Genomic DNA, 14,765 nt, shown 5'->3' with positions numbered 1-14,765 from the left:
TCAATAGCCCCAAAATGGCGGGGACTGACCAAGGGGCTGATCCAAAATGGTGGGGACTGACCCAGGGGATGATCCAAAATGGTGGGGACTGACCCTGGGGCTGCCCCAAAATGGCGGACTGAGCCGATAGCCTGTCCCAAAATGGCAGCTGACCCATGGTCTGGTCCAAAATGGCGGACTCCATGGATAAAATGGATTTAAAAAGCAGCTAAGCCCACGCTGGATCCCAAGGGGGTGAATATATATCTTTCTCTCTCGTTTTTCTTTCTGTGTTTCTTTCCTCTCATAACTTCTTCTCAAAATATATTGTAAGTCAGGCCAAAAAATTCCAGTCAATGCCTCAGTAAGGGCCTTGTTGTGTCTGGATAAATTCAAGTTTATGAAGTGCCCCTATTTTGTCGGGATGTTGTTTTAAAATTTGCCAAGTACCTTATTCTACCTTAATGTTCTAAAGATTGCAAGTAAAAGTGTGTTAGCGAATCTCCTGAGAATTCTGTTGTTTCTTCCACGCCTCCCCCTAAGCCTGCTGAGGGGCCCGGGGTTTAACGATCTTTAATTCTAAATTAGTTCTTTAAAAAAACCAACCAACCAACGAACCAACCAAACCAAACCCAGGTCTCGCCGAAAGGAGATCTCATCTTGTAAATGGCTCTGGATAAAAAAACCTGCCTTTTATCCCACTCTGGTGTTCCCAGGTGCACCATTCCTGGCTCCCCTGTGGTACTTAAAAAAAAGCCGTGTGGCTGCGGCACCTGGGGGACACGGGTTAGCGGTGGCCTTGGCAGTGCTGATCCTGGAGGGCTTCTCCAACCTTAAAGGCTCTATTTCCATGACAAAAGAAACGTACTTGCGATGTATTCCTTGGGACCGCACCTTCGGGCTCCTTAGGGCAGGGGTGCCCTCTCCTGGGCGCTGACTCTGCGCTTCCCACCCAGCTCTCCTCTACTTCGAAACTTCCCAAAACTGAGCCTGAAAAAAAAAAAAAAAAAAAAAAAAAAAAGGCCAGTTATTTGCAGCTGGCTCAGAAAAGTCTGCGAAACAGTAGAAGGCACTTCATTCTATCAGTGTTCGTGAAGGGGGAAAAAAAAAAAATCAGTGTTTTTGAGAAAAAACAGTTAGAAAACACTGATAGAAGGAAAATGTGGTTTTGGGGTACCATAAAATATTTGGAAAGTTGCTAACTCCTGGATAACCCATCCCTTAAAAAATACTCTGCTCCGGCTGGGTTCAATTTCAGCTAAGAACTGTCTGAAATTTGGAAGTCAAGCACAGAAGAGTCTTAGCTAGAAACCAAGTTTTTTTCTAGAGCATTATATTAGGGCCTAAAATCAAAAAGGACCACAAGGACTGCATTTTTCCCCAATACAGCAGCAGTATGGAAAATCTGGGAAAAAAAATAGTTCAGGATTGCTCTTTGATTATTGAAAACCTTGAAAAAAAGATTTGTTTGTTCTAGACAGTAAAATACTTGGATCAAGTGTTGCTTACAAGATGAGCATCCTGAAAATAAATCTGAGAAGCCACTTCATAGTCATTACAAGAAAGCCCCAAGAAAAAGGTTCAGAGTAACTATCAGAAAAGCTACAATTTACCTTCTCTACAATAGAGTTTTCCCTTGATAAAATAATTCTGAATAAAAACACGAGTTTCTACTACAGCCCAATTAAAAATCTCATTTTTTCCTGTTACAGACAGGAAATCACTAACTAGATCAGCAGCAAAACTGCAGATCATGTTAAAGCTCACATGTACAGACCCAGACTGAGGGGAGTGTATATATTTAGGCACTAGAATATACCTATTACACCAGTGTTTTCCAACTTCATTTAAAGCCCAGCCATGTCTCTCTCAGCAGGGGGAAGCTTTAGCCACCCCCGGGATGTGCTATTAGAAGTGGTGACACCTCTTTGCATAAAAACAATGCTGGAATGCTCAGCGCTGAGGGATCCATTTCCCTGAGCACTCAGACGTGGCTAACGAAGGGATTAATTCACCCCAGGTATAACTGCAACCACCGCAGTAAGAGAAAAAGAGGCCAAACACGTTTCAAGGTCAGCGCAAGTTTGTTCAGAGTTTGCACTTTTTCCACCACCCATTCTCTCACACGTCTTTTTACTGGTTTGTGTTGGGTTTTTTTGTTTGTTCCCTCCACCCAACAACTGCAAAATGCAGCAGGTTTCAGCAGTTAATTCTCCTGGGATAAAGGATATTTTCTGGCTATATCAAACACATATCACTGTTTCTCAACCCACCTTGCTGCATCTGGCAGAAGTCTGTCAGTTTGTCTTTCCAGGGAACGAAATCATTACAAATGTTTCCTAACCTGATGCTTTCAATCTGGACTTTACCAAAAAGCGGAGGTTTTTATGGATTTGAGAGAAGACAAATGCTTTTGAGCATTTCTTCACCTAGCAAGTATGAGGGAAACACAGAAAACCCTAAAATACTGCGGATTTTTCAGTAAAGAGTACACACAGAATACAGGGCCTTCTCTCACATCTGGCATCTCCAGAATGTTTGGATGCTTGAAAAATCCTAAGAGCAGAAAGCTGGAGTATGGAAGCTTAGCTAAATCTTACCTTTTTCTCCCTGAAAACTCAGTGTGCTGGGGTTTGGGTTAACCCTCATTAACAGGAAGATGGGAGAATCAATGGAAACTAATCCATAATTCCTGTCTCTGCCTTTACATGATGCTGTATCCCTATTTTTAAAGCAATTTCACCCTTTGGATAGAAGTCAAAAGGATCCATGCAAAAAATTTAATACTCCAAGGAGGAGGAAAAAATTGGTGCTGTGCTTTTTCAACTTGCCAAGTTAAAGGAATGTTATTGAGGACTCTCTTACATAAATGTTCCTCGACCTCTGAATGAACCAACAGGTCTTAAAAACTGCATTAGCCAAAGCAAATTCCCACAGCAAATGAAACATTTAGCCGAGTGCATCGGGTTTTTCTCGGAGCAGCACAAAGGAAACTCCAAATGGCAAGTTAGTGTTTCCTGTTTGGGTCTAAATGAGCTCAATAAACTCGTGGTGAGCAGCTGCCAGCATCTAGATAGTAAAACTGGAATACACCACACTAATCCTCCAGGACGACACAGCTAAAGCTGATGGGAGTAGTTTAAGGCAAGTGTGGAATGCCTAAAGTCCAGATTACTGCTAAACTACCTATTGCTCCTCAAGGAAGGCAGAGAGCATTAGGAAAACCTTCCTCATTCAAACCTGGCATCTCATTCCAACTTCATTCCCCACAGCATGTCCCAGAGCCTCGTGCAGTCCACAAACCCCTGAACATCCATTATTCTGTGCACTGAGGCAGAGCTGCCAGGAGTGACACAGTCTGTGGCCATTTAACACTGCACTGTGACACATTTCCTCTTTGGGTCTGGAGTAAAATATATATCAACATACAGTCTATTACATAAAAACTAAAATTCAGTACAAACCAACCTCTGCGTGGATGTTACAAAAGAATTTTGCAGTCATCCAGATGCACCGATCCAGGGTGATGATTACACACCTCAAGAGGTGAATTCGTGTCACATGTAACATTAATGAAGTTCCCGGAGTAAATTCCTCAGAGCAAAACTGTCTTCTGCACTCAGGAAAACAGCTCTTAGAAGTCAGGTCCTGTTTCCAGGGTTCAGTGAACTACTATGACATGCAGCAGAAAAACCTGTCTTATGGCTGTGCTCATGGTGTGAAGGAGCACAAAAACTACAAATACAACCTGCATTTCAAAATTCCTTCATTAGTTTTGATTATGCTCCCCTACACAAAGCTTTTATGGCATCAGAATCAGGCCTCTCCCGTGGCTTTGGGGTGGTTACACCCTCGGGTTTACAAAGACACTCAGCATCCCAACAGCATATTTCAGCAATAAAAGGTAACACAGGCTGCAAGCCTGGAACAGCAATTAAGTTTGTTCCCAAAACAAAGAGTCTTTGGGGATTTAATCAGTGATAAACTTCAGACAGCTCACACAGTTGACCTCTCAGAGCTTTTGTTCTGCAGCTTGAAGAATATTCTAAACTTTGAGAGAGCAACCGTGAGGAGCGGTTCATTTGCATAACTTCCTTCCATAAACCAGAAATATTTAGATGGAAACAGGAAGAAAGGATTCTACCAAGCATGCTGGAATGCTTATCCATAAATCTTAAGGTACGGGGAAAAACAACTGTTTGTAGTTAAATCATGTCAGTATTTCTGGCAATCATTTTACACAGGGAGCAGGAGAAATGCTTCTTTGCCCTATAGCTTCCAAATTGTGGCATCTTCAAAGGGACAAAAAAGAAACAATATCATTCTACTCTTTGGAGGGAGAAAATGGAGAAAAGGGAGAAAAGATAAATGAAATCTTTATCCCACTGAAATCAGTCACAGAATTCCTGCTGGCAGCAGCAGGTTTAAGATTTCAGATTCTCTGGGAGGATGAATTTAGATTAATTCAATCAAGTGAAGCATAAAAATAAACACACTTGGCCAAAATTTGGAAAAACTTTGGCCCATAGCAGGTCCAAGTGATGCTCATCCAAAGAGCAATGATGAAAAACAAAACCCCATTCCAAACCCAGGGATTCTGACAGCACAGGAACACAACAGCTTCTTTGGTCAGCCCCCAAATCTGTGTTTGCACTATTTAACTGTGTAAGAACATCCTCTCGCCTCACAGGATGTGGAGGAAAAAGATTCTAAAAGCCTGAAGCACCAAAGAGATTTCATCTGGCCAGAATATGGGAGTTAGCTTTCCCTATATCCAGTATTTCCCTATCTTTAGGATTTCTAAAGCCTATATTGTGGCCAAGGCCTCGCTGCTGCATTTCAGCGCCTCCCCGATTTCAGCCTGATCTTCCACCCGCATCTTCAATCCAAACTTTGAACTGCCACAAGAGCAAACAGCTTCTGACAGCAAATAACATGCTCTAGAGTCGCTCCTGAGCCAGCCTGTTCTTCTTTGGGATCCAATCCCTGGGGAGCTGGCAGCACTGGAAAAGCAAACACACTTGGAGCTTCGCTCCACGCTCTCGCAGTCTGTCAGCCACACTCTGGTCCCGTTTGACGTGCTCATGCCAACATCCCCATCCTGCAGCACTGGGAAACACTGGGAAACAACACAAACACAGCCCTGGGAATGGGAATTACCTGCAGGACCAGCTGGTATGCTGCATTAACCAACTCAAAGCATCACTGCTCCTATTTTCTCCCGACTTCTAGAATTAGTTCACTCCAAACAATCTGCATCAGAAAGGGGAAAGGCCACAGTATATATTTTAAAAAATTGCACTCGTGTGCACAGTCGGTCTCTGGGGACTTATTGCAGAAACCATTACTCTAAAGATCTCCAAACAAAGCTTATCTCTCAGCCTTCCAGCAACAGCATTTAAAGTGGAAAAATGCAAGCCTAGCAAAGCTTTTATTAGCAAATTAATCTGAGCTTGTTTATGTTGTAAAATACAAGAGAATTATTGGTTGCACTCTGGAGCAAGCACTTAAACAGGCAGTAATGAAATAAAACCCATGAAATGCACAGCAATTACAGAGGAAAATCAAGGATTCTTGGCAAATGCCCCCACTTGGGAATCAATGGACCCACTTCCAGTCCCTCCCTTCCCATTTTCTTTCTGACAAAGCTGCACCTTCTCCGCTTACAAAAGTTGATAAGGACCTAGTGCTCAACTGTAATTCTGGCCACGCATTAAAGAAATTCCTAAAAATAAGGAACAGAAATATTTCCAAACAGCTGAGTGAGTATTAAGTACCTCTGCTTTACAGAACCTTCAAAAAAAGTATCTTGTTTCATTACATGGCCAGCTGGACTTTAACAAAATGCACAAAGAACCCGAGTTCTAAACTAAATCTAAACTAAAATCCCTTTAGTTTAGTACCCACAAGATTTAGGCTACATTGATATGGAACCTCTAAAAAGTTCCTCTGCCAACTTCCAATTTCCAGCTCCTCCTCAGAGCAGAAATAACATGCCTAGAGAGTACTGCCACTATTTGTATTTTATTAGATACATTTCTAAGCAACTGATTTCCCCCAGTAAGAGACTTTATTGTTTATTTTCTAGACAGAAGGGGCTCGAGGTCAGGAATTCATCCAGAAGAACATGTTCTCTGCCTGCAGCAGCTCCCATTAAGGTATGTTTGAAAAGCCTCTGTCAGCAACCCCAGCAGGACAGGGGTCAGTTTTCTGTTCAAACCGAGGTGCTGAAAGAAAATCATTGCACTTAAGTGCTCTGGTACCTCCACTAGACCTCTCAAATCCAGCCCAGCCTTTCAAAATTTCCAGGAAATCCATATTTAAAATGTCATCCTATCAGAAAAAGTTCAGGGTTCACTGTTTTCTAAGACACGCTCCCAAAGTGAAACACACACACAGGGACAAATGGGAATCCAGCACAGCCCTCAAACAGGGAGGAGGACCAGAGCCAGGCAGATGATCTCCCCTGCTCAAGTATTTAAGTATTTCCAAATTGACCAAGTCTCTGCCTGAAGATTCCTGGCCCATCTCAGGCCGTCTTAAAACACGAGAGTGGAAAAGCAACTTCTTGGCTGGCTTTACTTGGCTGCAGAAGCACATTTCAACAACTTGTGACAGCACCCCAAGTTCTCAGCTGGACTCAGTAACAAGCACTTTTTCACTGCTCAGGTGTGCCTACAAAAGTGTGGGTTCCCTGCAGGAAGACAGGGGACTTGGCACAGGGAAATGTGTTTTCCTTCCCTACCCTTCAAGCCTAAAAGGACCAGGTATTATTAAGCCTCAGAGCACACAGTACAATACTCCACATTTTCATAGGGATTTGAGTACCAGGGGTTCTGAGGGCTGGAAGATTTCATTCCAAAGCCAAATCCCTATAAATAAGGCAGCAGCAGTCTTTTTCTTTCTTCCTTGAAACAGAACTAGGGGATTATATTAAGTAAAGCAGGTTAAAAAATGTTATTTACCACTACTCTAATTGCAAAGTTAATTAGGCAGTCAGATTATGAGCTGGCATCTTAACAAATGAGTCCACAAAGCTCAGCTCCTTAAATAAAGGAACATATGGATGTGTGCACTCACCTTAACCATGAACCAGGTTTACACAGGCTTCTTACCCAGACCCAAAGCCCACGGCCCAGAGGGGAGATGTGTGCACCAAAAATTGATCAAAACCATCACAATGCCACTGATGAAAAGCTGCAATCCCTTATTCTCAATTTTCTGTGATCCCTCAAACTTGAAAAACAGAGCAAAACCCCTCACTCAGGAGAGCAGCAGCTGCTGTTGCTGAGTGCTACACTGAGCTTCAAAGGAACAAGGTATTTTATTTACTGCTAGAAATCAGATCAATTAAGTGCAGGTAGATATATCTATATAGATATAATATATATCAAGCGAATCAAGGAGGAGTTCTGCTGCCAGCTGGCCACATGGCTGCACAAAGGGAGGGCTTTGCAAAGACAACCAGGGATTGTCCTGACACCTGCCTGCTTCCCTTGGGCATCCTCAGCCACAAAGAGGGAGCAGTGAGTAAGTTCTGTCCATTATTTTCAAGCTCAGCAGTGTTCAACGCTGGGCTACTTCAAAGGGGCACGGCAGCGAGGTGGAAAAGCAGTGTACACTGTGAAGGACAGGCTGATTAAGTCCTGAAACAGCACCAGGATGAAAGATAGAGGAAGAAAAATGTTCTAATCCCATGCCTGCTTGCCCTGGGTTTCAGAACCTGGCAGCCCCACAGCTGACAGGGGCTGGAGCACCCCCCTGTGTACAGCAGCACCTTCAACAGTACTTCAGCCCTTTTTTCTTTCCAGAAACCATGGAACTGTGCCAAAAAACACACTTTGCCCTCGAAAAAAATTCTTGCACTTCAAGGAATCCACCCCAGTAACTCGGCTTCGGATGAAGAGTTTGGATTCCCCACTAAAACACCTCCACAGAACCAGCAGGTGGGCTGGCAAGGTGCCAAGTTCCCTGGCAGACAGCAACACTCCCCTCCAGCACCCTGGAAGAGGTGTTGGATCACAGGGACATCTCACTCCTCAATGGGACACGGACCAACTCCTCTCTCCTGCAGTATTTCAGGCTAATAAGCAGAGGGAAGTTAGGAAGGAAATGGACCTCCTTTCTAAAACCTCAATTATTCTATTACTACTGGCTTTGGATCATTTACTTACCATTTCTTTGTTTTTAGCAAAGCCAGAACAGGAAGCAAACAGAAGAGGTGGTGACACAGTTAAGCCAAACAGAGCTCTAGATCACGTTACTTCAGTGATACGGTGCCATTACCAAAGAATCCTGCACAGGCTTCCTCAAGAGCATGTTTCTCAGACAACACAGCAACAGGTTTTTCTGATTTCTCCTCCAGAAACCCTCCTCAGCCCTTCCACAGCCAACCTCATTCAACCTGAGACAGCTCGTTACATTTTTCTTTGATCACTAATCCCAAATTAAGAAGTGTGCAGTGTGTGCTCTCCCAGCTATATGCACAGAAAGGGATCCCAGCCAGGATATTTCAGCAATTTGGAGTTCTGTCACAACAGAACCCATTCAGGGAACTTGTACTTCACTCATTTCAGTTCCCCAAGTTCATGCTCCCTCCTAAGTACCTGCAGTATTCCAACAACCCTCTTCTAGAGTCAGGGTTCACCTCAAATAATGCTGTAAGAAATCCACCTCCAAAACACACTTGCTGGAGGAACCTTATTCCCTTTTAACTGGCACTGGCAGATCTCAGGTGTGGTTTCGTAAGATAACAAGGGTGCAAAACGAACATAAATAAATGGAGAACTGCAAATCTAACACAGCCAAGTTCCTGCACTGAACATTCCCTCAGAGCTGTACGGAGCACCAGCTCCCTCTACTGACACTTTCCCAGATAAAAATTCACCTTTGCACCGACTTTTTCCAACACCTTTGGCAGAAGTAAAATGACAATATGACATTCAGAGAAATATGTAACACCCTTTAAAAATCTAGAAACCATTTCCTACCTGTGATGCAGACCTGGAAAGGGCTTTATCACATCAATTCTGACCTCCTTGCCTGTGGGTTTTGAATTTTTAAGACACCATTAGATGAGATGCATTTTCCTGCTTGCTTTGACTTGCAGTTTCACATGTTTTTCTTTTTAGTAGAAGAATATCCTGCCAGCATCCAGGTGTAACTCTAACACTGATGTTCTGAGATTGATAACCAGACAGTGAAAACATGCCCACAGGCAAAGGGCAGCGTTATTAGTACTGTGATATCCACACTTTTTCTCCAAAACTGCTGTTTTCTGTCAGAAACTCTATCTCAGCCCTACCTGTTGAGTTTCACTAAGCTATCACCACAATTCAAATAAATGCTTCCAAATCTGCATTAGAAATTCCAATCCCGATTTTTTGTTAGTTTACATCAAAATATTAACTTGGAATATTAAAAAACTTAAACAAATATTTCATGACCACTAACAAAAAAATCCCAAACAACCTCTTTACCTTTGGGACTTACAGTAAAAAAGAGGCAGGCTTGTATGAGTCACATTTTATTTAACACTCACCTGCACAGCTCCTTACAGTAATTCAGGAGACAAACCTGGATTATTGGACTGCTGTAGTTGCAAAACAACCACCCTTGAAACAAAGCTTCCCAATGAAGACACATCTGTGCAGACCAGTACCCTCTCTGTGGCCTTCAGTGCTTTATTTGGAAAATAAATACACAGCAAATAAGTACATCTCAGTAAAACAGCACTGCTTCACTCCTGAGACAGCTCTTCCTGCAGCTCAGGGATGTCACTTCTTAAAGCTGTACTTGGCAGCCAAGGCAGCCCCGATGTCCCTGTAAGGAGTATCCGAGTCGGATTTGGTCCTTGGAATGCAGCAGAGCCGCCGGAAGGCGGGCGAGCGCAGCAGGAGGTTGTGGGAGAGCCCCACGAGGCTCGAGGACAGCCAGTACAGCGCCAGGGACTGCAGGGAGACAAACAGAGCTCGCTCAGCTCCCGGGAGCGAGGAGGACAACAGCCTTAGGCAGCTCTTCCCAAAGCACAGCCATGGGCTACCCCCAGTTACTGACAGGAATAACTCACCTAAACCACTCCTCCTCTCAACAACAACAATGGCTTCTGTGTCAAATGTAACTGTCTGTGTCTCTGAACTCTTCTGGGCAAAAGTGTCATCTACACTGAGGCTTGCAGTTCATAAATTAAGGCATGTTAAACTTGTTTCAACTTCTGTATTCCAGACTATAAACTGATGAGAAAACAACCAGACACTTTGTTTTTGCTAAGAATATTCTGCAGTAGAACACCTGGTAAAAATGAGAAGTGTTTGAAGAAAACTCTGAAACATGTCCCCATTTAAAACTAGCCTGGTTTCCTCTTTCACTTAACAAACTCTTGCCTATATTACTTCATACATAAAGTTTTCCTCTCGGTTTTGAGACCACACAAAGGACATTAACTTGCTCTGAACATCCTTCCAACTTTGCAAATTCTTCCCTCTTGGACAACAATATTCCAAAGGCACGATGAATTTAAACACGCTTGTAGACAAAACATCTGATGTGTTTTTAGGCAAACAGCAGCAGAAATAGAAACCTGTGAGGCACTTGGGCTGCCCCTTAGGCACCACAACACACCAGTCATGGGTGAAGAGCCACGAAAGTCACAGCAGTACTTACGGAGGGGACTGTGGCAGCCACAGGGATCATGGCCACGGACACCACACGGAACAAATTCGTCACGAGCTTCTGGAACCTGGACACTTGCATTTTTTTTTGCAAAGAAAAGATCTGAAAGAGGAGACACTCACAGTTATAAACAGGTTCTTTTTGACATGACCAAGCTGAGGGTTAACACCCAGAAAGCTCATTAGAACATCATTCTAAGAGAAATTTCAGTCAAAACTAAATTTTACCGTGGCTCAAGTAAATCTGAGACAGGTCACATCACAATTTGTCATCTCTGAACAAGACACCGACGCATTCAAATGCACAGAACAAAGAGGTTATTTTTCAGTTCTGCCCAGTGCATTTAAAGCAGTGATAATCTTATGTTTTAGAACTGGGTAATACTGGCTAAAAATTCAGTGAAAAGAATTATCCCTTTGCAATCTCTGTGTTTATTCCACTAACGTACCTCCACTATCAGCAGATTCACCAGCCCCAGGGAAACGGGCAAAATCCACGTGGAATCAGGTGCCGTGAGGTCTGTAAACCACAGTGCTCCTCCTGAGGAAAACTGCTCTTGAACTACAAAAACAATTTAAGGCAAGTACAGAATTGAGTAGGATTTGGTGCCTCAAGTGAGCCAGAGCCGTCCCACGCATTACAATCCAACCACACAACTTTCTAGGTACATTTTAGCTACGTGATAAATGCTGTTAAAGCAGAAATCTGTGGTTCAACAGATTTTAACAGTCTGCTATCAATACAAGTGAAAACAGGTAGGAGATAAAAGCTGAGAGCCAGCTTAGCTCTCAACAGCCACTGAGAGGTAAACCCAAAGTAAAAATTACTTTGATCTCAACCACCACTTTACAAGTCAATGAGGAAAATAAGAATGCAGTAACCTATAGTGTTTATTTCATGTTTTTGAAATAATTATATATAATATATATACTTATATATATAAATATAACAATTATATTTTTATTACTAACTGCATAACTAGCTACGTTTTTGTTTAGAAGAACAAACTATAAACTCATCTCTAAAGAAAATATATATAATTTTTTTTATTTAAAAACCATCACACATTCACCTTGTCCATAGTATTTCACAAGGAAGAAAAACAATACAGATTAACAGTGAGTGTGGCGTGGCATGGGTAATATCACTTGCTAAATAGGATTATCAGGCTATATTAAGTTTAAAACTAAGTTCAAACTATATTAAGTTTAAAAACTCAGTAGCTGACTTTTTATATCAGCTGATACATCCAGTTCAAGAGGTCGTGTTCTGTAACCAACAGAGGGTCTGTGAAAACAGCAAATGAGTAAAACATGACAATGAAAGAAGCCACCCGTGCACGTTAATCACCTTGTGAGCCCACGGCACCGACGCTGCAGTTGCGCAGAGCCAGGGACACGCAGACCCACATGGGGATCTGCACCCACACCAGCAAGGTGGCTTTGAAGGGGTGGCAGTTGTCCCGAATGTACAGCTCTGTAACAATCCTCCGCAGGTTCTTCTTGAAGTGGAACCTTCGAGAGAGAGAAAAACAACAGCTCAGAGCTTTAAAACAGATAAAGGCTGAAAGGGAAAAGAGCAAACGAATCGTAGGAGGGGAAAGAAAACCTAAGCTTTGGGCACGATGGCAGAATCTTTGTGGGCTGTTCCCTCCTGCCACCCCTCGCTCTGGAATGGGTTTGTGAGCTGTGTACAATCCCCCTCGTACCTGGCCACCTTTTCAGACCAGCCCAGCTGCTTTCCTCGCACTGAAACCTCATAGCGAAGGCGCTCGGCGAGTCCTTTAATCTCAGGCTGCAAGTTTTCCAGCTAGCTAAAGAAAACGAGAAATGTTTGGGCAAAGTTGCAGGCAACAACCCCTTCTTCTTCCCTCCTTTGTTATTAATTATCCCTATGTAATTAAAAACCTGTACAGACATTAACCGTATTCATTGTCACTCTATAATGTAACTTAACAACTGTACAGATATTAAACATATTAATTACCACTGTGTAATTTAACACCTGTACAGGTATTAAACACGCCTGAGAACGACAGGGCATCTTGTGAATGTCTTGCAGACAAGGCAAGTGAACACCTTTTATCTTTAAACAATATAGCCATGTGAAGATAACAGTGGCAAGTGTAACAGTGACAAGTATTTACAGTAACAATCCAAGATACTGCTACGGGAAGCGAAGACAGAATTTTATTAGATTTTATACGTTTTTAAGAAGAAAATTGTTTCTATCCCAACTGAAATCAGGGCAATTCTTAACAAGCGTCTTTTTGCCTTCATTCAGGACTTGTGACCAGCTACTTTACTTACAAAGACCCACCAACTTCAACGCCACCTCAATGGTAATCAACAAAAGTACTTAAAAACCTCCGAAAACCGGTGGAATAAAAGAATTGTTACGTTTATTCCTCGCCCCCCTCACAGCCCCTCACGTCCCTCAGAGACCCCTCAGCCCACCCCTCATGGCTTCCTCTGCCGCTCGGAGCCCCAAAAAAGCAAAACTCCCCAAAATCACAAGACCCGCTGCAGTAAACGAACTGTTATTAAGAACTGTTTAAAAGACGCTTATTCCACGCCCCCTCGCTTTCCCCGCCCTCAGCGCCCCGACCTTGGCGAGCAGCCGCCCCTGGTGCGCGGCCAGCGGGAGGGTGACGGCGGTGCGCAGCAGGGCGGCCCCGCCGGCGATGGCGGCCCACCAGGGTAGCCCGGTGGCCGCCTGCAGCGCCGCCAGCCCGCCCTCGGCCCAGTGCACGGGCTCGGAGCTCGCCGCCCACTCATACCAGCCGCCGTCCCCTCCGCGGCCGCCCGGCCCCGCTCCCGCCGCCGCCGCCGCCGCCGCCCGCGGGGCCCGCGCGCCCGCCCGCGCGAGCCGCCACATGGCCAACGGCGACCCCGCGCACCCAGGTGTGCGCATGCGCGGCCCGCCCAAGGGCGGAGCGCGGAACGCCGCGGCCGCCATGGCGGGTAAGGGCAAAGGGGCGGGCAGGCAGCGCCGCTGGGCCGCCGCCCTCACGGGAAAGAGTGTCTGCCCCCTCCCTGACCTACATTGCCTCTCCAATCGTACCCATTACTCCTTGTACAGTTCCCCTGCAAGCCCCTTCCGGTACTGGAAGGTGCGGCCAGGTTCTCCAGGCTGAACACCCCCAGCTTTCTCAGCCTGAAAACTATATTCATTAATGAGCAATTATTCATTCCCCATCAGTTCTCCTGCCCAGCCAGGTTCTGAACTGTGTCTCCCCACCTCTTGTGGAGCAAGGAGAGGTCTAAATACCCCTTAAAACCACACACTCTGCACCATGTTCTCCTCTCCATGTTCATCATAACCCTGGTTGTTCCCTTTTCTCAAATAAAGAGCACCTGCCAGCTCCCAAAAGAGCATGTTCCTTGGTTTATTGGACAAATAAAAAGCATTATATTGTGGAACAATTAAAAAAAGAAAAAAATGTATCTGAGAAAAAAAAAAAAGGTCCAATTCCCTCCACCCAGGATTTCCCACTGTCCAGCCACAGCGGTGGCATCAAGCCTGTGCTGCCCCAAACATGGATTGAGCTATCAGGTGAACAAATACTCTGGAATTCAGTCTTAATCAATACTGAGTACTGTTCCTCAGTAGGATTAACAATTAGTAACCTCAAACAGCACTAAAGCCTTAAGCAAATGCTGTAGCAGAGAGCTGCTGGTCACACAGCAGAGGGGAAGGACACACAGTACCACCACAGTAAGGTGTGAGATGGAGTTGCAATCCTTTTTCTGAGCAGTTCTTCATTTCAGGATCCACGCTGTTCCCACCACATCTTCACAGGATGTACTTGCAGCTGAAAAAGGAGCTTGCTTTTATTTAGAGCACCACCTAAGGGCAGGTATATGGACATGGGTATGTACAAGGCTTGTGCCCACCTCAAATACCACAGGATGTAAAAGGCAAGGGGGGTATTTTTTCTGGCTTTCAAAGGAGCACCACAATAAAAACAAATAGTACTTCTTAAATCTGAGTTGCACATTTCCTTTAAACACTATGCACAGGAACTGCAGGGGGATCTTGACTGGATCAGTGCCACTGCTCACCCAGTCTGGCCTCAAAGGGCCCCCCAGACTTTACCTCCTGGTACTGCTGTT

The 14,765-nt window shown here is 44.3% G+C and overlaps 1 protein-coding gene and 1 long non-coding RNA gene across 4 annotated transcripts; one reads left to right on the top strand and one right to left on the bottom strand.

Annotated features, from left to right (window-relative positions):
- Positions 1–119: 119 nt before the first annotated feature.
- LOC135412601 (uncharacterized) lies at positions 120–12,638 on the top strand. Its single transcript, XR_010429769.1, has 3 exons — positions 120–234; positions 6,068–6,137; positions 11,114–12,638. It is a non-coding gene; the product is annotated as an uncharacterized LOC135412601 (long non-coding RNA).
- LOC135412600 (cytochrome c oxidase assembly protein COX18, mitochondrial) lies at positions 9,638–13,641 on the bottom strand. 3 transcript variants are annotated; one of them, XR_010429767.1, is made up of 7 exons: positions 13,258–13,641; positions 12,359–12,459; positions 12,001–12,164; positions 11,099–11,211; positions 10,642–10,752; positions 10,049–10,269; positions 9,819–9,929 (listed from the first exon to the last, which is right to left on the bottom strand). XR_010429767.1 is itself a non-coding variant. In XM_064651349.1 (6 exons), exons 1-6 carry the CDS (start codon positions 13,606–13,608, stop codon positions 9,756–9,758), a joined length of 1,014 nt encoding a protein of 337 aa, XP_064507419.1. In that variant the 5' UTR covers positions 13,609–13,641; the 3' UTR covers positions 9,638–9,755. The 3 variants fall into 3 exon arrangements, 1 of the variants encoding a protein (XP_064507419.1); XR_010429768.1 differs by having other exon boundaries at positions 10,049–10,211; XM_064651349.1 differs by lacking the exon at positions 10,049–10,269 and having other exon boundaries at positions 9,638–9,929.
- Positions 13,642–14,765: the final 1,124 nt, after the last annotated feature.

Source organism: Pseudopipra pipra, chromosome 4, assembly GCF_036250125.1.
Source record: "Pseudopipra pipra isolate bDixPip1 chromosome 4, bDixPip1.hap1, whole genome shotgun sequence".
Classification (NCBI taxonomy): domain Eukaryota; kingdom Metazoa; phylum Chordata; class Aves; order Passeriformes; family Pipridae; genus Pseudopipra; species Pseudopipra pipra.
The sequence above is the reverse complement of the archived record's forward strand: the minus strand, read 5'-3'. Positions and strand labels throughout refer to the sequence as shown.